The sequence below is a fragment of the Tetrao urogallus genome (assembly GCF_951394365.1).
Source record: "Tetrao urogallus genome assembly, chromosome: Z".
Classification (NCBI taxonomy): domain Eukaryota; kingdom Metazoa; phylum Chordata; class Aves; order Galliformes; family Phasianidae; genus Tetrao; species Tetrao urogallus.
The window spans coordinates 46,813,873-46,840,462 of NC_136816.1; the positions used below are offsets into that span (position 1 = coordinate 46,813,873).

Consider the following 26,590-nt stretch of genomic DNA (forward strand, 5'->3'; position numbering starts at 1 on the left):
ACCCAGTTCCCTCAACCTTTCTTCACAGGAGTGGTGCTTCAGCCCTCTGATCATCTTAGTGGCCCTCCTCTGGACTTGTTTTAAGAGCTCTGCAACTGAGGGCCCCAGGCTTGGACACAGTCCTCCAGATGTGGCCTCACAAGAGCTGAGTACAGGGGGACAATCACCTCCCTCCCTCTGCTGGCCACCCCTTTTTTTAATGCAGCCCAGGATACAGTTGGCCTTCTGGACTGCAAGCGCACACTGCTGGCTCATGTCCAGCATGTCTTCTACCAGGACCCCCAACTCAACAGAGGCAACATGAATCTGACAAAGGTCTTCCGGAATTTTGCGAACCTCATATCCACCCAGTTTCTTGGCGTTCTGAGCATCCAGGGTGAACATGTCTGGTGTACTTTCCAAGAGGTCTGCAAACTAAGAATCTAATCTCTTCTGAGGTGAAAGTTTAAGGTTACTCCCAACAGAAGTGATGTCAAATTGTTCGTTAAAATAAATATTGCTTCAACTGCCTTTCTCAAAATCTTTTGGAAATTTTCAAAGGGTGGAATGTTATGAAGTATAATTTGCATTGCGTTTTGAAGGTGAATACTCTTTTAGTGACATTATTGTCTTCAGTAATACCTCTCTTGGTATCTCTTCTGCGTTTTATTCAAGATATGTTCTTTGTGTTTTGCTACTTTTGTTCTCCTGCTTCTTTTCCCTCCATTCTATTTGTGAACATTGCAAATGTGAACAAGAAATGTTGGACATGAACAACCATGCAAAAAAGTATCGCTGTACAAATAAAGAAATTCCAAGGACTACATTGTAATGATGACGTTTAAAACACAAAATGTTGGTTACTGTAAGAAATACTTTCCACTATAACCTTAAATTTTTACATAAAAAAAAAAAAGAATGAACAGCAGATCTTATCCTTAACAAGTCTAAAAGCATATGAAAAAGTGGAAAAAACATATTCTGCAAACCTGTCACCAAAGCCTCATGAAAGTCAGAAGTCAGAAACCGCAGCTGTACAGAGGTCAATTATGCCTTTTGTCCTGCTCTGCTAATTGAAACTTCATGACATGACAGTTCTCTTGGGGAATTAAGAACTGTGAAGTACAAAAATTATCTACAGAGATAGTACCCTTTCCTCATCATTCAGTGAGAAAGGCTGTACAGACTGTTAAAGCTGAAAGATTTTTTCATGTTCTATCTGTATATTAAGTCACATGGCAGAAATAAAAAATCTGAGGGATGCTCAAATTTAGGATTTTATGCAAAGAAAGAATACTGCAGAACTGTGGAAAGAAAACATTATTAAAGTTATCATGCAGACCATCTAAAAATACAATAAAAACACAGAAAAGTGCTTTAGAATCATTAAGTAACAGTTCTTGTAAAACCAAAACAACCATGCCAGTTATCACATCCCACTTCCTGGTTGACTACAAGACATGGTCACCTTTGTATCCATGAGAATTCCAACTGTATTCAGCATTGATTTAGAATCATAGAATTATAGAATCACCAAGGTTGGAAAAGACCTAAAAGATCATCCAGTCCAGCCGTTCACCTATTCCCAATAGCTCCCACTAAACCATGTCCCTCAGCACAACATCCAGCCTTTCCTTGAACACCCCTAGGGTCGGTGACTCCATCACCTCCCTTGGCAGTCCATTCCAGTGCCTGACCACCCTTTCTGAAAAGTAATACTTCCTAATTTATATATTTATTTATTATATATATTATAATTTATTATTTTATATATATATATATATATATTGTAATTTATATATTTATATCAGTAAGGAAAGTTTATTTTTCTAGACAAAAGGTATGCAACTCCTAAGAACTGCTGCTCGGAATTCTAGTGAAGGCAACACAGCTATTACTCTACTGATTTATAGATGTTGAGTATTATAAAGTTATTGAAAATTTTTGAGTTGCAGAGACATCACAAAGATAGACTAGATACTTCACAAATTAATGTAAATTTGACTTTCCCAGAATCTGGGAAAACTTTACTGTGTAAAGCTGAAATACATGCAAAGAACAATCTCCATTTACTACTATAATAACAATTTATGCATATGTGGATAAATAATGAATTGTAATGACACTTTAGCTTTGTCTGCAGTCTGAAAATATAAAAATTATATACTAGCTTTTAAGGGAGTGGAAGAAATTTAAGAAAAAAAGAAAATCAAGTATCTTTCCACAGTCAGAGAAGCAAATAAGGAAGCCAGGAACCTGTGCTTCTGATTTCAAAACATTGACCAAAACAATCAAATTACTGCTGAATTTATGTTTTGTAAACACCCTTTTCATTAAATGCAGATGGTACTTTGTTGCTGCCTTAAATAATTCATTTTTACTGCTGGAGTGATATTGTACTGCGGAAGGCTGACCTTGGCTATCTGTCAAGATTTCCACCCAGCTACTCTCTTACTCCTCCTTAACAGGACAAAGGGAGAAAATATGATAGAAAAGCACATAGGTCAAGACTATTTACCAAGCACAAGGAGATCATTTGCCAGTTACTGTTTCGAGAAAAACAGGGGTTTTTTTCTTCCACTTTTAAATAGAGAAGGATGATAAGATATAAGGACAACCATCCTCACTAGTGACCCTCTCACTCCCATACTCAAACTCACTTCTCATTCCGAACTCTTCCACCTCCTCCCACCTGTAGGCAGCACAGGAGCAATGGGTTGATGAAGTCAGTCCTCTCTGCTGCTCCTTCCTTACCTCTCATACTTTTCTCCTGATTCACCCCCAGATTACAGCCCTTTACAGACTATTCTAGCACAGGTTTCTTCTCCACAAGGTGCAGTCCTTCAGCAGACTGCTCCCGCATGGGTCCTCAATACCCGGCTCTCAAATCCTCCTGCCCAACTGTAGGCAGATCCCTGTGGGATGCAGCTCTAGCCCAAGGCTACTCCTGTGGGAGTTTTCCATAGGCTGTGTCCTCCAGCCAACATCCACTGCTGAACTGTGAGCTCCTCCACAGCTGCACACAGAGAACTGCTCTGATGCAGTTCTGATCCCTACGGTGTAAAGGGACAACTTGCTTCACCATGCACAAAGAATGATGAAGCATCTCTACTTCAGTGCCAGGAGCACCTCCTCCCTCTCCTTCTCTGACCTTGGTGTCTGCAGCATTGCTTCTCATGCTTTTTCTCTGTCCTCTTTCTCTCAGTTGCTTTGCAGCGTTCTTTACTCTGTCTTAAGTACATTTTCCACACAGCACCTCACCTTGGCAGCTGGGCCCAGCAGTATCCTGCAGGGCCATGGGACCCAGCTGGCCCACGCAGACCCTGCCACAGCCCCTGCACCATGTACAGCCTGGGCTGTCTGAGGGCATAAACAACATTCTAAAATCTGTAAGAGCTTCTCTGACTCAGTGAAGTCACCTTTACTCTAACAAAGCAACATGTTTATGCAATTTTGAATACTACACAGTACTTACAATTGTTTTCTAACAGTGTGCTACAGTGTTAGCTGAACTGCAGAAGTAGTTTTCTCAATGACATCTTTAAACTGTTTTATTCTGAGTGCTAGATCAAAAAACACATGTTGAAATGAACAAAAGATTGTTTATATATGTCACTTGTAATATTTCCAGTTATTTTTCTTTTTTAATCATTGGCCTAAAAGATCCCATTCATAATATGAATAAAACCAAACTGCTTTAGCTGCTTTCTTAGAAAGCCCCTACATGCACTCTGTTATTAAATGAAATCTTGCTTAACTGAAAGTACAGATTACACATCTTCTACAGCTACCTTAATTGCAAGCAGGCTGTGCTGTATCCCTCAGTCCCAATTAAGTATGAGTTGACTGCAGTTTCTTCCAGAACTAGCAGTTTCATGCATTCTACAGAAAGCTATTCAAACAAGGAGAATTTTAAATTATTTGCATTTGTTTTTATTACATATGAGGTCTTTCAAGAAAAGATTTAACAAAAAGCAGGGGGAAACTCGTGCCCAATCATATCTAAAAACTAGCACTGCAGCTTTTGAGATGAAATACAACTGCAAATGTGTTATGTGTTGATTTGAGAAACAATAATAATGGCCGACTCATTACATTTCAGAACACTTAGAGGTTCTGGCATTAAATATGGGTCAAAACCCACTAAACACATCAGTGAGTGACATTCATTAAAATAAATCACACAAAATGGCACTTGTATGATAACATGTTGTGACAGTACTACTGCTTTCATAAATAAAGAGTGAAAATTAAACTTTCATAGCAAAATATTTCACTAGGCTAGATTGCAAAGTTTTGACACGGTCAATTCATCACTGCAGAAACCAGACAAAGCTCAGTCTGCTGTAGTTGGGAAGCTCATTATTTCATTAAAATTGAACTATATCTACAATTTCAACATTTCTTTTATTAAAAAAAATGACCAAGAAGTTGAATGGTAATTATCAGCCTTCTACACCACAATGTAGTTTCCCATTTAAATGAAGGAAGAAATGTAAGAAATAGTCATTGCAGATAAAACTGCACTGGATTCAAAATGTACAGAATGTGGACGGATAGATTCCAGGAGCTATTATTTGTTCAGTAATTCAGAGCTAGCTGAAATCATCCAGAAAAACCTAAACAACATTTTTTCAACAGATTTTTACCATAGTAGAATGTTTGGAAGGGACTCTGGACGTCATCTGGTTGAACGCCTCACACAAACTGGGACACCTGGAGCATATCTGAAAGGACCATGTCCAGACAGTTTCTGAAAATCTCCAAGGAGGGACATTCCTCTACTGCTGTAAGAAATCTATTCCAGTGCTCCATTACCCACACAGTAAAGTACCCCCTGGTATTTAGACAGAACTTGGTCTTTTCCTACTGTCCAGAGAACTGTGCACTACTGAAAAGAGCTCAGCTCTGCCTTCTTTGAACTCTTCTTTTGGATATAATACATATCGACAAACCCCCCCTGAACTTCACTTCTACAACCTGAACAGTCACAAGTTTCCAACTTCTCCACACAGGAGAGATGCTCCAGCTCCTTCATCATCATCAATCAAACTAAAAACTACAGGAAGGGTCAGTTTTAATCTCTGAACAGCATGGAAAGCAATTTCCCAGGTTTTTAGCCCCGTTTTTCAGTCCAAGAAGTACAAAGTTTAACAGGATCACTTTCACAAACCATATGAGCTCTGTTGTAACACCAATGGCCTTGTGTGCATACTTCATCCCCTTGGAAGATTGCTCATTAAATGTAAATACCTCTTTCTCCATTAAAGTCTAAATTTGCTCCCTCTCTTTATACTGCCACCGTTTTTGCATTGTTCTTTAGTTCTGCAGTTAGCATACAGATAAAATTTGTCTTTTACTATTTTGTAAACTTTTCCTTTGTACTGTACTTTTTATGCTGAAACACTTCCTTATCTTTAAAAAAATTACAAAGCACAAGATTTTAAGCTAAAATAAACATATGTGAAGCCAAAAAACAAATAAACGTTTCAAAAATGACTAAGATTAAAATTTTATTCTTGTTGAAAGGAAATGAGTTTCAAATTATGAGCTAATTCTTAAGGGTTTCAACTTGTGCCAATTTCAGACAAGAAATTTTTGGAAATCTTATCTATTTATTATTTATTATTGCAAGTCAAAAAAAATTGCTTCCCACATTCTCTTAATGGTAATACCTTTAAAATACTACATCACATACCACTAAAATAAAAACAGAAATACGGAAGAACAGAAACATAAAGAAAAAAATAAAAGCACGGAAAGAATCCTTTCCTGGTAGTAATTTTTTCTAGGTACTGTCTGCTATATTCAATCCAGTCTATAGTCCACTGCAGATCTGAATCTGGTGTTTACTCATCACAAATTGAAGGCTTCTGCAGATGCTAAATCATGAGGCTCTGAGAGATTGAAGAGCCTATAAAAGCAATGCTCAGAGAATCAGCAATAGGCTTTGAGATTCTTATGGGCTTCATGTCACTAGAAACATGCCAAAGTTCTAAGTTAGAAGCTTTTGTTTCCTGAAAACTAAACACAGAGGTATAGCTATAACAGAATATTGGCATTAAAAACCTAACAGAGATTATATGAATACTTCCTTTCAGGCATTTTTGTGACAGACATATTCCTAGTCCTGCAAATAATTCTACTAACAAATAGTTGCAATCACTTCTGTAGATACAACAGCCATGCTTCTTTCGTTTTTCAAGGAACAACTTAAGCTAAATTCTACATCAAGCATAGAATCTAGAATCCTTCTTCAGTCACTGCACTGAGGTTACTTTTATCATAAAACATTTGATGTGAAAGTTTTATGCACTATATCAGCTTTAGTCAGTAGCTTTGGAACCTCATTTAATAAACAAGCAATATTAAATTGTTATTAAACACTTAATTAAACAATTAAATTTTATATTAAACAATTAATATTAAATTAATTGTTATTAAACACTTTAATGAGACTTTTTATCAAAAACTACACACTACCTGTTTGCTTATATAGCCTATTCCTTTTTACTCAGCATTTGTCATTTAGGAGATACTTTAAAAATGTGAATCTGTGTGTTTAGACATAAAGCAATTTAATTTCAAAGTAAGAAACACAGAATTCACGTAACCCTCCAAATGCTGTAGGTGCTGCATTCTAAACCCTTCCTAAACTGTAAACTTGCTATGAAGACGTATATGCTCATTACTAATTAGTTTACAGAAAACACCTACCAAGTGACTGTGATATAGAAAATGATGTGTTTTTGAACGTTTCCAAAATAAATACTACTGTTCAAATCTAAAACACAGCATCAGCACCTACTGTAGAAGTGGAATTTGAACAATCATACACTACTTACTGTCATTTTAAAATTACTGATGCAGAACACGCTTCTTCACTGGTGAAGTTAGTCTTAATACACTTTAATTTATGCATTTTTAAGCTTTCTCCAATCTTCTCTTTCTTAAAATTGCACTGTATTAGAATGTTTTGTTCACACACATGACTTTCTTCAATACAGTGAAACATGAACCTATAAATTATATTTGCCCCATTTAATAATATCATCTTTTTAAACTTTGTCAGGATGCTGGGATTATTCAAAGCACTAATCTCATTTTCCAATTAAATCCCAAATAGGGAAATTAAAAATCTGTAACAGAAGTTATACTTAAGAAATTTAAATGACGTCAAAAAACATTCTGTGAAACAGAAACCACCAACAAATAACTCCATATCTCTATACCTCCATATCTGCATAACTCCAACTCAGAAGAGAATTTCTGAGACTTCTCTTCTTTGGTGCACTATCTTGATCTTTTCTAAGTGAAATATACAAGCTTTTGCTCAAATAAATACAAACAAACAAACAAACAAAAATAATTTATAAAATACCCCACACATACACAAAGAAAACCAAAAACTTTCTAACTTTCCAACATCTTAAAAGCTTGAAAAGTAAACAAAATCGACTTTGAATTAAAAATAAACATTCTGTTTTGCTTTAAGGCTCTGTGTAACTTTTATATACATATTTGCACGACTTACTGCAATTTTTCAGAACATGAAGCATCCATATAGCTCTAAAGAAAATTGAAGAAGTTTAGTAGGCTCACTATTCTCACTAAAAACATTAATCAAAACCCACTAAGTAAGCTGTTGGTAAGTTCTCAAAGATGTCTAAAACAATTATCAGTATTCTTTCTTTAGACTTACTGTCTACAGAGTAACTATAAAATTTTAATACTTTACAACTGGGGATCAGCAGAGGAAAATGTCAGTTCAGTTCAGATGCATGGAGCAAAATTCCACAATAAATTTGATAGCACAGAAGACACGAACAGCTTAAAACAAGCTGTTTTCTCACTAAGGATCACCTACACTGTTTTTACCACTTTACATTCCCAGGGCACAGCAGGTACTACTACCAGCATTTCTGCCCTACTTCCAATGATTTGACATAAACAAGTTACAATGCTTACATGTAATAAGAAAAAAAAAAGTAGAAGGAAAAAAAGAAACAAGGAAAAAAAAAGACATTAGGAAAAAAAAAAAAAAGAATGAAGAAATAAAAAAAAAAAAAGGAAAAAAGGGAAAAAATGGAGAATGAAAGAGAAAAAAGAAAAAAGTAGAAAATAATTCTCTGCAAAAAAACCTGCTATATTTTCAGAAAATGCACCTCTTGGTATGAAGATAAGACTACATGAACACTCTGGAAAATACTCACATTGTTTCATAAACACTTTAAAGACTTTCTGATGCCATGATGAGGCCTGACAACTGATCTACACCAAAATAAAATAGCCATACAAGAGATTACTCCAGTATATTACCAAATAACTTCACTGATTTGAAAGAACCTTTGAAAAATCTATCACATAAAAGGTAACATATTTACACTAATTTTAATTCCAGCTCATTAAAATTTTAGAGCAGTGCCTACCATTTATGCCATGCTGGTAGTATTGTACAGAACTCAACAACAGCACAGTCACAAAATACAAAGCAAAGAATGTGAGTAGTTTCCTTCATAGATTTTCAATTGACAGCCAAAAACATATCAGCAATTTTAAGCAAGAAACTCTTCAGGAAACAGTAACTGTGTCTTACAAAGTTCAACTGTGTTAAACAGGTAATCACATATCCTAGGTAAAGGATATAAAGGATATGTGATACCAAGAGGAAGAGGAAAAGCGGGTATTGGGGAATTCAGGTGTGATCAGTGCACAGTATGCTTCAAGTGTGAATTTCAATCAGCTGGACAAACAAAGAGCTGAGAAGGAAACAACCTTCCAAATTTCACTGTCACCTTTTTACGACTTCTCACAGTGACAGCGGAAAGCCCAATTTATTGCACATACGTAGATACTATCTACGAATATGCAAGCAAATTCAGCTCAATTATCAAAATTATACAATATTTTAAGCTTTTAAATGTTGATATGTTGACTTAAAAATTCAAGTTTTTGGCACAGGCATTTTCTTCTCAGATTTTGCTCCACTGCAAGAATCTAGAAATTAAAATCACATAGTTTGCCACCTATACAAATGGCTCGGAAATTAATAATTTCTTTTCAAAGCTGTAAGTTATACAAGTTTTCCCCCTTTGCTTAGAAATAACATTTATTTATCTTTCAAAGTTTTCTCTCTTTCAGACAATAACAATTAAAGTCAAAAATATTTAGCCAACAACTGTTTTGCATTACAAATGCAATTGTATTTTAAGATTATGTATTGAGAGACTGCTCAACCCGTGCTTTCTGATCTTTCTGATTAAAAAAAAAAAAAGAAGAAAAAAGAAATCAGTCTGCAATACCTACTCTCCTTTAACATGGGTAAGACAAATAAGAGTTCACCAAATCTCATTCACGCTAACAATGACTGCTCACAAAACATTTTATCACACTCAACCTTTAACAAGAATCTTGATATTAATTTTGTTCTTTTAAAATTTGTGAAAGGTAGATTCCTAGCATACATTCCTTATTTCTCATTTGCTTACCTCCCCTCATGATTTCTACAATTTTTGTAGCAATCAAACAATTTTTGTAGAATAAAACAATTGTATGTTTTATTCTGTTCATTTTAAAAACCTGTATGAAACTGGGCTGAGTCACACACATATGTCATATATGTGACTTCAATGAATGTTTATAATTTACTAGGCACAGTCTAGAAAGCCATGCAGCTCTGTATAGTCCAAATATTTGGTCAATAAGTATTCTGTTTATGAGCAAAACAGTCATGTATGCTCTATGCTCTCAAATAGCTCTTTGTGCATTTTTCTCATCAACACGAAATAGAGGGCAAATAACCGAAGAAATTCTATCTTTTACATGTGGAGAATCTCTGAAAAGAAGCAAAGAACTAGAAATTGCAGATGTAAATTCTAAAGTACATTTTTAAAATTGACTTTGTGAGAATAGATTACGGCGAAATTAAAGCATAATGGAAAATCCGAAGGACACCTCAAAACACTATTCATGTCAGAGAAAAAAAAATCTTGAAATTAAATGGCAAAAAGAAGTGAAATTAGACACTAATCAACATAAACAAGCTAGAGCAAAATTTTGTATTTTCACAGCAGAAACAAGAAGTCCTTGACATAAAAATATTTCCCAGGATCACTCAGACATCAAATCTTTGCACAAAAATAACAGGATGAGTCAAACCTTCCTGTTCCTAGCTTCAGATATTCAAATAAGTACCGAAAAGAAATAAAAAACATAATATAAATATATATTAAGTGGTTTCTTCCACCTACATGAGTTTGAATAGAGCATGTGTCAAAAGAATTTGATTTTCTAAATCTTCCACAATTCTAAAAGCTGATGTTAACAGCATATAGACAAGCATGTGCATGCATGTACACGTGAATACATGTAAAAGCAACACAACTGAGGAAATCCACAAATAAGATGTGAGAAAATAAACACATAAGGTACAATTAGGAAAGAAGATATTTAAAGGTATTTTAGCTCTTACAAGCATTAGTTTCTTAAAATGGCTTATCTAGCAGAGAGGTAAATTTTCAATTAATACTGAAAAGTTAACCAATTGCTAGTTACTGTAACATAAATTCTACCATAGCTAATTAAAAAAGCAGATAGGATTATTGCAGACAACTTCTAAAAGTAAAAGAGACCTGCATGATAGCTACCACTAAGGCACTTTTCACTGTGACGACAGTACTCTACAGTTTAAAAACGAAACTGAGTACTATAGGCTTTCACTAGGATAAGTCTAAACTGCATGTTGTGCTATAGCAGCGAAGTGAGTTGGCCAGCAAACAGCTTTCAGTTATAAAAGACCTCTTACAAGGATAAAAATACTTTTTTTTATGACGGTCCAAGAGAAAAGTCTTCCCAGCAAAAGGACATTTGCCATATAAGTCAAGCCTTATTCCTCTGTAAAGAGATCTGGAAGTTCTCCAGGATCACAGAAGTGTTGTCTAACTAAAAGAGTCTAGTTCCTCTGTTATTAGGAAACTGATATTTAATATTACAGAGGAAAACCAGTGAGCTACAGAGCAGATGGTTAGCTGAGTATCATGCAGAACCAGGATGCATGAATAAGCCTTCTACTTGTTCCATTCCCTCTGGCCATATTCTGTGGCCAATATGTTGGCTTAATATTAAAAAGTAGACAGCTACAATTCCGTTAAAGCAAGTACATTAATGAGACACCTTGCAAAACACCACAGAATCATGTGTGTTAACCTTTCCCCAAAATAAAAAGGTCTTTAAAGTATACTATTTGTAGTATCTTGTTTATTTGCATCCCTGCTGAATTACAATTGCAGAAGAACGTATCTACTATCATTGATCTGATGTTCAAAAATCAAGTGGATACATAATCTTTCAAATCCAATTCAGGATATTTTCTGCAGCTGCTAATTTTGTTCACACCCTACTTTTATCTGCCCAATTTTACAAATAAGTTAAATTTTATGCAACTTGAAGTTATCAAATTAATTACTCATTTTATAAACTTTGCATGAATTTACGTATGATTTTGCTGTGTCACTTTTGGACATTCCATCCCCTCTGCAATAAAAAAGAAAGACAGTAGCACAAACTGTCCACCAAGAGTATTTCTGTCTACAGAGTGTTTCTCTCTAACATTTAGGCCACAGGAGAAATTGGAAGATGAAGCAGGCTGCAGTGCCATCATTATGATGTTGACACATAGCTTTATGACTCGTATTTGTCAGACTTGGACAGTGTAGTCTCTTAGCTTGCCAAGTGCCCTGCTGTGATAAGGTGCAAGGAATAAGTAAGCTGCTTAAGTTCAAAGCTGACAAGACAGATGTAATGCTTTCTGGTAATGAAAACAACATACAGACATTCCTGAAGACCACACAGTTAAATGAACTAAATGTGCCTAGCAAATGATCTCACACTACTGGGTGTATGGTGGAAAATATGCCATTCCTCTAGGGAGGAAATGTTTTTCCCTAATGTTTGGCAGTTACTTAAGACACGTGGATACAGTTTACTCTGTGGCTACCTAAAAGAACATACCTTCTTCTATTAAGAACAGCATGCAAAACAGAAAGATAAACAACTGTTAGAAGAGCCACACTGTAAACCAGGGGAGGACAAAACACTGGTTACTAGAACTGCATGCTGATTTTCTTCTTAAAAAAATGTCGAAAACAGAGATCTCTCATTCCTCAAAGAAAGGTACTTTCATTCATGGAAAAAGGTAATCTCATGCAACAGTCCAGCAGAGCTTCCTTGCTCTTTGAAATGAAGATTATCCTGAGTTCCTTCAAATTCCTAGAATTTGCTGCTCAGCTCAACCTTCTGCTTTCTTGAACAGGTCCTTTTGATTAATATTTCAACTAGCAGTCAGCTTCCAAAAGTGAAACTAATATCTGCTCATAACCTGAGCCGCACCTTTTGACATTAATGTTCCAGAAACTAGAGCAATACCTTCTGGCACAAAGATTTGAAAGTGAAAACAGCGGGGGAGGGGGGGGAATAAAAAAGGCCTCCTTTACTGAAAATGCAAACTTATCCTCTGAAAAGTAAACACTGACTTTATGTTTAGTTTCTAACTATGTGGGCTGTTCCAAAAGTAATTCCTTCTATTCTATTACCTTGGCCCACAGTGTCAGAAGTGGATGTCGGTGGCATGGCAGTAGAGGTTCAGTCTTCCCACTTCCTGTATAGTTTCATAGCTGAGAATCTGCTCTATCAAACAGTGTTGTTTTGCTCTTTGTATCCTTTGTAGACTCCGTGGAAATTATCAGGAAGCATTACTTTCAAAACAACTGATATATTTTCAATGATATCCAAACAATTAACTCAGCATTTACTCATCATTCTATCTTTAAAACAAATGAAGTACATAAACCAGTGGGGTATAAAGGATGCCAAGTATGATGGAGGAATACATAAATGATCACTGATACTGATAAGAAGTGTTGGTTTATAGTAAGTATTACAGTAAAATTTATTTAAAACAGCCTACAACTCACTGAATAAAAAGGAAAGTATCTAGAAAATTAAAAAAATATCTTTCAGCATTTCAAAGCCAAATTGGAAATAATGATATCCCAGATTAAAATAGGTGACCCTGGGTGCTGAAATTATACATGGTTCTGCAAGAAAAATTATCTATGAAGTTTACACTTTAAAAATATCTTGTTTTGGTCCATATTCAATCACCACAAAAACAAGACATGTAAACACAAAAATTCAAAGACAAAAGTGCCTCTATGCTTTGTTACTGCAGTGACTGTTCAGGTCACAGGTTTTCATGATGCCTAAAAATAATATTTAGTGTCATGGTGTTAGTTTTTCTCTGTTTTGTAAAATGTTATTTATATTCTGCATAGTCTAAATACATTCAAACTTTGCTAGCGGCTATATCTATATCAGCAGGCACATGCATCTTTTTTCCTTTTCTGGCTCACACTTTTTCTTTTCCCTACAATATATAAAAGCAACGATGCCTTGTTACACAAAATTTTCATATATAATTACCAGAAAAAAATCACGTTAAAAAATACAATCAAAAAGTTTTAACTCATAAAAATAATACCAAATCTGACACAGACATTAGGTATCATCAGCCATGACAAAAATGGAAGGTAAATTATAGAATAAATATGGCTTATGAAAGTACACTGTGTGCAAAGCCTGCATGAATAACCACAGAAGGAGACCTCAATTCAGTAAGTTCATCTCCTCCTTATTCAGATATGACCTGCAACCTTATTGGTTCAATTAGAAGATCCTGCAAATGCATTGCAGTAAAAAATTAATCTTTGATATGAAATACAATCACAAGTCCTTTTGCTCTTCTGGACAAAAAGTACTATTGTCCTTAAATACTCAAATCATATTCGAAAGTGGTCTCTGACCTTTAAAGCACGTAAGCACTTCTGAAAGCTTTATTATAAGGTTTAAATAAATTTAAGCCAAAATGGAAGTAAGTTCAGCATTTCTATATATTCTTTTTAATACAAATGTTATGAAAATCTCATCAAATTACTAGAGGTCAGAGAGTTATTCCATGCCTGACAATGTAGAATATTATCTATGAGATGAAATGATTCTTCACCACAGACATTAATATTCAATTCAAAACTCAGTATTTAGTTTAGCTCTTCAATCACATCCATCTCTGGACATAATCATATTTAACTCATGATTTACCTTTCTCAAACAGATTACACAACTGTCATTTTGTGTTTGGACACAACACATGAGGCCCACTATACACTAATACAGGCTGCATCAACAGAGGTGAACTTAAAACATAAGCCTGACTCTATCAGACTTACACAGCTTATTACAGACTATCAATCATCAGAGCTTAAAATTCCAAGACTTTTTACAAGAAAAATCTATTATACATAAAGTTCTCTGTTCACTAGTAAAAAGAAATTCAGCGGGCTAGTTAACATTTTAAACCCTCTACTGTCCTGCTTAAAGACATGTTCAAATATTATTTGTAGTAAGAGACATCTAACATTTTCCATGTTTTTCTACAGACTTTATAGTTGGGTAATACAAATACTGATAGTTTGCAGTAGGACCTGCTCATTGTAGCAGATCATTTTGACAGCAAGCACTATGCAGCCAGCAGTGTAGATTCATTAGATTCAAAATCTATTGAATTTATAGGCAATTGAAACAAATGGACTAAATAGTATTTTGTATGTGATTGAATGTAAAAATGTCACCATATTTTTAACCAATTACAGTTTGGTTGCATAATCAACTAATGCATCATTTTCTACTTCAATATTCTTAATTGAAAAATTGTGCTAATGTTATTTCACTGATAGGTTTGGGCTTTTTTTAATATACAAATATTTTGAAATCTATCACAAAATTTCTATTTTCTTGCTGTTTCCTGTGACAGAGTGCAAAGGAATAGTTTTATGTACATTACCAGAAATGCATGGCAGTACCAATATTCTCATTACACATATTTTTTATTTACTCTTTCATAAAATAACTACAACAGATCTACAATCATACTGCAGTTTAACAAATGAATTTTATTACAAATTAGAACATGAGAAATTAGAAGATAAGGAGTCTCTTAAATGCCTTTAATCCTTGAAGTAGGATGACAGGCAGAAGACTATTTGCTCATTCTTTTAAAAGGTCATACACATTTTCCATTTGAATCCATTCTTCAGTGGCAGACCACAGAGAAACCTCTGTATTTTCAGAATTGATGTACCTTTCAAAACTATAATCTTTGGCTTTCAAGCTCACTATTATTTGCCTTCAGGTGCAAATTTTAAAGTGTATAGGCTTCTAAAAAGAACTTTATGGCTTCAGCCAGATACTGAAAGGCTTGTAGATAAGTCATCATCACAGTGTAAATTTCTTTTCAAAATAATGTTCCTCACTCAGAGTACACTTGTGCTTATACTCGGTTCACTTGTCAAATACAAATTTGAGGTCATCAAAAGCTTCAGGGCAACTTGAGCTATTCCAAAACTCATTTTCTACCTCTATTTTGTTGGAGAAATAGGATTTCAAATGTAAAAATAACAGGAAGCTCTAAAGATAAAGAAACAAAAGCATATCAGGTGCATGCTTCAGTACAGCATTGCAGTGACTGCCTGTAAAAACAAAGTCAATTCAGTACCTAAGTATCACAAAATACTGACAATATCAAAAGCAGACAATGTATCCCGCTAAACAGTTTATTCTATTCAAAGTCTAATTTTAGAATTCATAAATACATAGGTTGAGGAACAGATGCTAATGATCTTACTTAAATGCTTCTTTTATAGCAGATGAAAATTTAATCATTCTCATTTACAATGTCTACTGTTGATGGTAAGTCATATGTCTGACAAAGGTAAATGAAACCAGGCTCAGTATTCCTGTTGGCTTACATTCCTTGGCCACATAGTAGTAAGCATTTGTATTTAATTCTACTTATAGAATATGCTGTATTTTAATAAAATAGAATGACACACAAGAGAGCACTTATTCTTTCTCCTTAAGTGCTGCATTTATTTTTGAGAGGTCAGTTTGATTTTTCATCTCCAGAGATTTTTTCCTGCAGACATTGTTTCTGTTTCTAAGTAGAGCTAAGTAATTAACACTCTTTGAAAGCAGAGGCTATGTAAATACTTGGGGGGAAAGCTTTTTCATTCCCAAAGTAAAATGGAGTTTTAATGTTAACTTTAACAAGTCCAGGAATCCACAGTCTGTTTTCTATGACTCAAAGCCTTACATATATAAGTAGCCAAAGAAAACACGTTTTCAAAGGCAGGTGTTTAGGCTTCTCTTGGAGATGTAAGAACAAATGGAACAATGCAAAGAAAATTAAAATTTAAAAGAAAAAAACAACAAACATAACAAAATTGGCTGGAAACCCAAATTTATGTGCTTTGGATAAATTACTGAAATGGAAACTAGCACTACAAATGCACTCATTCAAAAATATTCCTCTTCATCTCACACTTATAACAAACTGTCACCAGCTGAAACTTGCCATATACAAATTTTAGTCAAATTTAATGCAGCCCCTTCTCCAAACTACTTCTTATCACCAACTCTGCCTTTCGTGGTACCTGGTTCTATGCTCTCACTGTGATAAAACAGTACTTAAATTGCTCTTCGTGTATTTCTTCCCCTTAAATCTGCTGTTACAATAGGGACACAACTGGAATAGAAACCATTCAAGTAATACTGTCACATACGTGACAGTGATCAGCAGCAGCCAGAATGCATTTATGACTAACCTGATCTCCTTGCATGACAAGATGACCAGGGTAGTAGGTGAGGAAAAGGCTGCAGACGTTATATACGTGGATTTTAATAAAGTTTTTGACACTGTTTCCCATAGCATTCTTCTGGAGAAATTGGCTACTCGTGGCTTAGATGTGTATAGTTTGCTGGGTGAAGAACTAGCTGGGTGGACTGGCTCTAAGAGCCATTGTGAAGGAAGCTCAAACCAGCTAGCAGCTGACACCAGTGATGTTTCCAGGAGCTCGGTACCAGGGCCAGTTTGGGTTACCATTTTTATCAGTGATCTGGACAGTGTGGATTGAGTACACCCTCAGAAAGCTCACAAATAATACCAAGCTAGATAGAACTGTTGATCTGTTTGAGAATAGGAAAGCACTGCACAAGAATCTGAGTAGGCTGAATCAATGGGCTGAGTCCAGACACATAAGGCTAAGTGCTGGGTCCTGCACCTGAGTCACAACAACACCATAAATGTTACAGGCTGGGGTAAGAGTGGCTGGAAATCTGCCCAGCAGAAAAGGACCTGGAGATGTTGATTGGCAACCACTTGAACAGGAGCCAGCAGTATGTCCAGATGACAAAGAAGGCCAAAGCATTGTGGCCTGCATAAGGAATAGTACGATCAGCAGGACTGGAGAGATGATCGTCCCTCTGTAATTGGCACAGGTGAGACTACAGCTTGAACACTGTGTTCAGTTTGCGGTCCTTCGCTACAAGAAGGCTACTGAGTTGCTCTAGCTTGTGCAGAGAAGACTTAAAAAGTCTGGAAAAAGTACTAGAAAACAAAAGTTATGAGAAGCAGCAGAGGGAACTTCTGAAGGTCTCTGCAACTACCTGAAAGAATGTAGCAGCGAGGAAGGTGTCTGTTTTCCGCAGTTGAGAAGTGACAGGACATGAGGAAATGGTCTCAAATCATGCCAAAAAGGATTTAGATGGGAGTCTCTTCACAGAGAGAGCAGTCAAGCATCACAACAGAATGCCCTGGGAAGCAGTGGAGCTGCCATACCTGCAGATATTTAAGACACATGCAGACATGTCACTAAGGGAGACGGGTTAGTGCTGGGGACCTGGTAGGACACACTGACAGCAGAACCTGGTGTTCTTGAAGGTCTTTTCCAACCTACATGATTTGATTCAAAGTGTTTGCAGAGCAGTTTCCATACGATGTTTTAAAATTTATGTTGTGGTGAGGTATGTTTTCCAGCCATTTCACCTTAGAACTTGAGTGTAAGACTCTGAATTTTAAATCCAAAATACTTGCTTTCTAGTTAAATAATCACAAATTTTAATTTTACACAGTTAATGTAAACTCAAAGTGCCTATCATATATGACCATCCAGACTGAATATCCAGGCTGACTGTCAAAAGACATCAGGACAATCTCGTTTTCCCATTCACAAAGTTTCAAAAATAGAGAAAAATTACTGCTAGAGGAAAATAAAGCGAAGACAGCAGCCTTGTGGGTTTCTCTCTACACTGAAGGTGAGTGGAAGGCTTTGCTTCCACATTAAACTTAGTTAGATAACACCAATATCATGGAAACACAGCTCAAAACGACAAGGCGTGATACAACCTGTTTTATCTCAGCACACCATTTTTTTTTTCTTAATAAAAAACACAACAACAAAATCTTTTATCAGTATTGATTCAGACTATTTTCATTGAGAAAAGAATCATTTTCAAGGGGTTCAGCATTTCATAAACACTTCAGTGTGTCATGAATTTTTAACAATGACAGAACATGATATGTAACCCACTAAAAAAACGGGCAAATATAAAAATGTTTTGGCATTCTATAAAATCAAAAATTTGCAAATATTAAATTATTGTATAAAACAACTTTGTAGCTACTACTGCATGCACTAGCAAACTACTGTATGCAAAATACAAATATGGAATTTACTCTGAAGGAAATATATGATATTTAATAATAGAAAGATTTACACATTGATTTCAACCCAAAAATGTCTAGTGAATTAAAACTATTTAACAGCAATCACTACACATATCAACTAGGCAATAAAAATAACCTACCAATATGTTTCCATTTGCACAGATGTTCTTTAATTTATCAAAAAGCAAACACTGACTTTTTATTTCCTTTTATTTTCTTTAGTAGATGCTACATTAAAGAAAATGTCAGCCCAGTCTCTACAGATTTCTGAAAACAATAGATGCTCTGCTTATTTGCTTTTCTTTTTATTTCAGAGAAAGTGAGAGATAGGAAAGAGAGAAAAGGGAAAGTAATGAAGGAATGGAGGAAAGGATACAGAAAGAAGCAGACAGATAAATATTTACAACACTTAAGACAATTAGAACTATTCTCACATTGTAACATCTACATCTTGTTTGGCTGCACCCTAGAATGTACTATATCCTTCTGTATTTGTTTTCTGTTGTTTTCTGTGGATATTAAAAATCAACAAAACATATAAGGCAGCAACTAAACATAATAGAACCAACTGTAACTATTAGCTATCACAGGCCTTAATATGAATAAGATTTTAAAGACAGTCCCCAAAATGTAGTTTTTAAAACATGTATTACTTATAAGCACTCAATATGAGCAAAAGATGTACAAAACAGTAGCGCTGAATGGTGAAGAATGATGAAAAAACATATCCGTAACCTAAAAAACTGGACAGAAATGGAAGAGGAATTGGCTGCTGAAGAGTGTTACTGGCAAGACTTGCAATTTTAAAAGGAAAAACTGTCCTGAATCAATTGCTTACAGATTCTGAAAGCTACTATAACACCATGCTTAGGGTTCTCCAAGGCAAAGACCCTGAAGTCAGTGGGCATGAGAGCATGAATGTTATTCTGCAGAATCAACAGTTAAGAAGACTAACACAATGATGACATTTGACTTATTCAGTGTTACTGACAGTAGCAGAGAAACATGAAACCTGTGTTTAAGGAAATAAAATAATTTACAAAAAATATCTAATACAAGGGGCTTTAAAATATTTTGAGAAAATATTAAATACCCATGCAATTCCACCAAAGATATATTGTTTAAAAAAAAACAATACTACAGTGCTACTCATGAAATTCACTATAACATAAGAACAGACTTAGACTACTGGTGTTTTTTAGAGCAGATTTTTAACCAAGGAACAACAATTTATAGATTTATTGACATTAAATCACGATAGGGCCTTTGAGAGATTGTCAAACTGCATACTTCCCTTAAATTAGAACAGGCCTAGCTATTTCATTATAAATTCAATGTCTGAAATGATGTCTTGGAAAAGTAAGGGTTAATGACTCAATCCAAGATTACAGTGCTTCCTTCCCTCACAGTAAGGCCATCCACTCACTACCTGGGGCAGTAGTACGTTGATGGCTATTATAAAGCACCCCACCACTGATTTTTCTGTATCCAACTGAGTTCCTTCATCAGAATATTAATTTCAATCAAATACATAAACTCTTGCTTAAAAGCAAGCACTGTATTTCTAAATAATCAGGCACTTGCTTGAGATGGAAAGGGTACGTGTAGCTAAAGACAATATGTAGCATCTCAATGTCATTTTATTCTGAAAGAGGCTTCAAGAATTAAAAAAAAAAGACTGCAACCAATTTTCTATCAACTGCAGGAAAAACAAAGTTGCCAGTTATAAATAACTGATTAACATAATTGCCTTGTACTCAGCAGAAATGACCTAGAAATTGTAAATTGCACACTTCACAAATTTTGTGCATTTTGATTCCATACCTTTACATTAAATAATCTAAAGTTAATTCAAGCCTTCTCCAGAATGCATCTATTACTCTTACACAGTTCAAGGAATGGACATCTCATAAAAGGATGAATTTCAGTACTGGGTAAACTACACATTTTTGTGATTTCAACCTCCGGATCAATCACTTCCAAACAGACAATTGTCTGTGTTTATGATCCTCAAAACATACAAAACTTTGAATTAATTCTCAGTGCTTCTATTGGCTATATTTTCAGATTAGGAAAGATCTGGGACTGTCAATTTAAGAAGACACTGCCTGTTCAAACAAGATCCTGAGATACCTTCTGTCACAGAGAAAAGAGGATTTGTATTCATGTTATTAAAAAAAACTAAAAAATCCAAGATTTTGAAGTTATGAGAAACAAAATTAAAGGGAAGGATGATGAAAGAACACTCTTTCTTTGTAACATAGCAAGGAACATTATCCTAAATTGCTCTTGAACATGTCTCCCAGTTTTGTCAACCTTCTAGAATGTTAGCAGTGGATATACATTTTTTCTTTTTTTTACAACAGCTTTCAGAATTCCTTAAGAAAGAGTTTTGTTTTTTTCAATTCAATATAATGCGTGATCTGTTTTATGCATGCTTCTCAATATCCAGATGGTAGAGATACTGCATGACAACCAGATCATACATCTTTTTACCTCAACAAATTGTTCCTTGAGGCAAAAATACATAATAAAAAGATCTAACAAATATGTACTATGTGATATTCATAGTCTAGGTTTCAGTGCTTTCGTTGTCAGCAGAAATCCAAAAGCTGAACTTTCACGGTTGATACTGGTCAAGTTTTCTGTTGTTCGTCTTGGGGAGGACAGATTCAAACTTTTTTAAACAAATACCAGAGATTGTAAATGGTGTTAATGAATTGCCATTATTTGTAAAAACTAATAGGTGGATATCAGTAACGCCTCAGTTACGTACTTCTAACCATAAACATAGTTTAATTCCTGTAACTGGCAACAATAATTCAGATTTTGAATGCACTTCAAAATATTGGAATATCTTAATAGCAAAGAATACATCAAGTATATATGAATATAGTACTCACCAATTTTAATCTTTGCAAAGGTATTCTGCTAGTGTCTATCGGTGTACGTTCTGTGACATTACCAAATCTGACTTCTGGAACGGCAATTGCACACATTACATGAGCCCACCTGTGAAAAGTGGCAGGTCAAGAATACTACCAGAAAAACCCGGTACAAATACAAGTGATGTTTCATTACCTGCAATTTGTTGTTTCTATTTTACAAGGCAACCACATCCAGACATTTGCCTTCAAGGATTTCAGAAGACTTCTTTGAAACAAGTTAACACAATTTACAACACTAACACTTCATGTAAACATCATTTCAGATTCTAAATTTTTATTTGAAAAAAAAAAAAAAAAAGTAAATACTTTTCACATTGTATTTCTTAAGTGCAATATCTTTATAGGTGTTCTATCCAGGGGTGCATGCCTCAGCCAGGCTGTTTTATTAATAAGCAATTTTTCACCTACAGTATTTTCACAGAATCATAAAATATACCAAGTTGAGGGACCCACAAGGCACACTGACTCCAACTCCTGGCTCCACTCAGGACCACCCATGTTCCATGCCCACCTGGTGAAGAACCTTTTCCTAACACTGCCCGACCCTCCTTGACAGCTCCATACCATGCCCTTGGTCCCTGTCACTGTGACCAGAGAACAGAACTCAGCGCTGCCCTTCTGCTCGCTCCCTTTAGAGGAGCTGCAGCCTCCTCTGCTTTGAGCTGAACAAACCCAGGGACCTCAGCCACTCCTTGCATGTCTTGCCCTCATAGACCATTCACCATGTTTGTTTCCCTCCTGAGGAAGCTCTCTAATAGTTTTATGTCCTTCTCGCATAGTGGTGTCCAGAACTGCACACAGTGCTCAGAGTGAAGAGTGCAGAGCAGAGTACAGTGAGACAACCCTTTCTCCTCACCAGCTGACAGTGCTGGGTCTGACCCACTCCCAGAGTACAGCTGGCCCTTATGCTGCCAGAGCACACTGCTGACTCATATTCATCTTGCTGTCAACTAGAACCCCCAAATCCCTTTCCATGGGCTTGCCTTCCAGCCTCTGACCTCTCAGTCTATATCCAAGGTTGCTGTGACCTGGCAGAATTGAACACTAGCTCTTTCTTAATTTCATATGCTTGGTGATTGTCTAGTCCTGAAATATGTCAAAATTCCTTGGCAAGGGCTCTCTACCCTTGAGGGAGTCAACTCTCAATTTAGCATTGTCCACAAAATTACTTAGTATACATTTGAGACTTGTGTTCAAAAAACAGAAAAACATTGAAGAAAACTGGCCCTCAAAAAGAGTCTCAGGAGCACTATTAATGACTGGCCATCAGCCTCATAATGTGACCTCATCATGCTTTGAGCCCAATAATGCTTCAAGCCCAACCTGCAGGCCAATTGTTCACTCTTAACATTTTGTTTTTGTCTAGATGTGCACTCAACATTTTCTCTAGGAGGATACTAATAGAGACTGTACAGAAAGCTTTCCTGAAATCCAAGAAGTTCACATCTACTGGATTCCTTAGATCAACCTGACGGGCATCCTCATCATAACAAAAAAAATTAAGACCATTCATTAATAAAGACAAAATCCTCATGAACTTGTGTTGGTTAGGACCAATGACAGCAATGTCACTGTCATCATTAGGGCAATCCCAGACAATAGAACAGACTGGGAGAAGAACTTATTGAAAGCTGCTCTGCTGAGAAAGATTTTTGGAGTCCTGGTGTATGAAAACCTGGAAGTAAGCCAGCAGTGTGCATTTGCAACCTGGAAGACCAACTGTGTCCTCTGGTGCATCAAAAGAGGGGATGCCAGCAGGGTGAGGGCAGTGACCTTCCCCTTCTGCTCTGCCTTTCTGAGGCCTCATTCGGTGTACTGTGTCCAGGTCTGCTTCACCCAGTAAAGGAAGAATACAGAGTTGTTGGAGTGGATCCAGAGGAAGCTGGAATCATTTAGATGATCAGAGGCTGCAGCATCTCTCTTAAAAAGATAAAGGCTGAGGGAGCTAGGCTCAGGGAGAAGAGACAAGCACAGGGGAGACCTCACTGAGGCCTTCTGACACTTAAAGGCACCTTATGAAAAGGAAAGAGACTGACTTTTTATAAGATCTGATAGAGATAGGGCAAGGGAGGAATGGTTCTTAACTAAAAGGGGAGATTCAGGGTAGATGTTGTAAGGAAAACTTTTACTGAGAAGATGATGAGGCACTGACACGGGTTACACAGAGAAGCTGTGTATGCAATGAATGCCCCATTTCATGCCAGAGGGGTTGGAAGTAGATGATATTTAAGGCAGCTTTCAATCCAAGCCATTCTGTAACTCTCCAATTGTCTTTCAGGTGTTTTTCAGTAACTCCCAGAATAATCTCCATAATTTTGCCAAGCATTGAAGTGAGACTGTCAGGCCTGCAATTATAGAGTTCTCCTTATTCTTCTTCAAAACTGGTATTTTCATAACATTTGCCAGCTTCCAATCTACTGGGACCTCTCCATATTTCCCACACCATTTAAAAATAGCTAGAAGAGGAAAGGTGACATCAGCCAGCTCTCTGAGATCAATTCTTCCAGGCCCAAAAAACTTGTATGTATCCAGCAGAAAATCTTGCACAAATCTGGGTTGGCTGGGAGTTTACTGTTAGAGCAGTCACAATCCCCCACCTCGTAGGACCTGTAGTGCACATCACTGGTATTGAAGACAGAGGCAAAGAGGGCACAAAAGTCTCAATTTTGTCTGTCCCAACTTGTGAATAGCATTAAGTAGCAGAACAATATTACTTCCAGTGCTCTTTTTGTTGTTCACATGCTTTAAAAGGGCATACACACTTTTTTTTCCTTTAATAACATTTTTCTTTCAATGATGCCTGCCTGCAAAATTGCACTCTTAATAACAGGTGTCTTACCATCTAAGCTTTATGTGGACAGAAATGCTATAAATAAAATGTCTCTTCAATAAACCTTAACACAGCCCTTTATACTCTGACTTCTCTCAACATAATAGGACTTGAAATAATTGCTGTGTTCACCTGAGAAGAAGGAATCTCAGTACACAGAAAATATCTCAGAGTTGGATTTTATACTTGATGGAGAAAATAAAATAGTAATTGGAACACACTTCTGAAAACTTTCGGAAGTTGAAAATAGAAGATAATGCTCGAAGATAGAATACTGAGAAAAGTGAAAACTAAACACTGTATAGCAAGTGCAATGTGTTATGGAAACAGGAAAACAAGAAGTTAACTACTTTTACAGAGCACATTACAGAAATCTGTAATAGAAACCCAGAGGGATGAAATGCAAAACTGAAGACTTCTGGAATAATTACAAAGAGGAAGACACTTTCTGCAGATCCCTGTAGTGGTTTTTATTCCTATGGCTAAATCTTGTAACCTATTTCTACAGTATTTTAATTGACCTACAACAACGATTTCTCTGTTTTCAAAGATGCAATCCAATAGCTCCAAATATCAGAAGGACATCATAAATTCTATTTTGATGTAATTTCCTTTTTCTCAAGTTAGAGAAAGCAGGTAGCAAACAACTATTTAGGAGAGCTAAGAACAGATCTAAAAGCCAGCTGAGTACTGAGTATTGGCAAGCGTTGGTCAAAATCTTCATTAATATGTCAACAGAATTAATGTTTGTTGAAGTTAAGATCTGGTCCATAAATTCCACATGCAACATTCTCCTCACCCAACTATTTACAACACTAAAAAAAAATACTATGCAACCAGTTGCAAATCACTAACAAATTCTGGCCTGATAAGTGGAATGATCACACTGCTGAACAATCACGCTGCAGTTCTAAGGGTTAAAGAAAAAGGTTTACAAGATATTGCTAAGTTACTAAAAGAATGCAACAGGTTCAATGAAGACTCAAAATACATGAAGAGTGTTCCAATACTGGGATTAAAAATAATAATAAACTGCACCACTCTCCATTTTATCTGTTTCATTTACTGTTCCAGTTTCAGATGGGATACAGGAAACTTTCTCCTTAGTAGATGTTATGGTGCTGCGTGTTGGATTTAGGATGAGGATAATGTTGATAACTTTGATAGGATCAGCTCCAGAATGGAAGCAGCTGGGAGACTCCTTCCAGCAAGGCAGAACCATGGCAAAAACCACAAAGAGAGAAGCACAGGGAGACATAGGAGCCCCAGCCTTACCTGACCAGGAAGGGAGAAGCACTGATGAGGAACAGCTGTGATACAGCATGGGCAGGGTGAGAAGTGATGGTGCAATCCTCCACACACACAGAGACAGCCCCTAGGGAGTTAGAGTGACCAGGAGCATGGTGACAAGGGCATGGAAATCATTAAGGGCATGGTGTGGCATGGCAGTTTGTGCGGGTAGGACATGTAGAAAACAGAAGATGCGGAACACTTTCTTCTCATCGAGAAACAGCAATCTGTTGCGGCAGTTCGCTCAGGCAGGGTTCTGTACCTTGCATGCAGATTCACAACCAGGGAAGTGCTCCTGATTTCTGTGAGTATGGAGGTGGGCACTCACTTGAGGGTTAAAATCAGTGCCCCTGCGAGAAAATCCTCAGAGATACCTGATATATTTACCCAGAAAGAACAGGTGAGAAAGGAGATTTAGGTTAAAGCAGATCATTGCACCAAATGCTTTGAACCTTCTCCTGGTGTTAAGGTAAGTACCTGTCCAAAGTGTGCACAGGTGAATGATCTTTTATGACTAGTGGCTGAGTTGCAAGAAGCAGTTAAAAAGCTGCATAGCATTAGAGATGCTGAGAGAGAGAGCTGGTTTAAGGACCATATTCCGGGACTAGATAATACTGAGAAGGAGGCACTTTAGTCCCTGGTGATACACAAAAGCAGGGCTCCCCTTCAGCCCCCACCTTCTAACTTCACTACTAAAAGCAGATACTAAGCTCATGCAAACCCATGACCAAGGTCTGCATGGAGAAGTCATATCAACAGCTTACAGAGGACATCATAAAAGGAAACATCGAGTGCTTGTAGTCGGTGACTCTCCTTTAAAAGGCATGAAGGGTCCCTTCTGTTGGCGTGACAGGGAGTCTTGATTGGTTTGCTGCCTCTCAGGAGCCAAGACATGGGATACAGAAAACAGTGTGCAATAGATTGTCT

At 36.4% G+C, this 26,590-nt stretch overlaps 1 protein-coding gene across 1 annotated transcript in view; it reads right to left on the reverse strand.

The window, feature by feature from the left end:
* Positions 1 to 26,590, reverse strand: part of KDM4C (lysine demethylase 4C) — a gene marked incomplete at both ends in the record, with an annotated part of 281,788 nt that overhangs the window by 52,058 nt on the left and 203,140 nt on the right. The window contains one exon of the mRNA XM_079548519.1: positions 21,499 to 21,607. Within this exon, the coding sequence (XP_079404645.1) occupies positions 21,499 to 21,607 (109 nt within the window). The remainder of the gene's footprint in view (positions 1 to 21,498; positions 21,608 to 26,590) is intronic.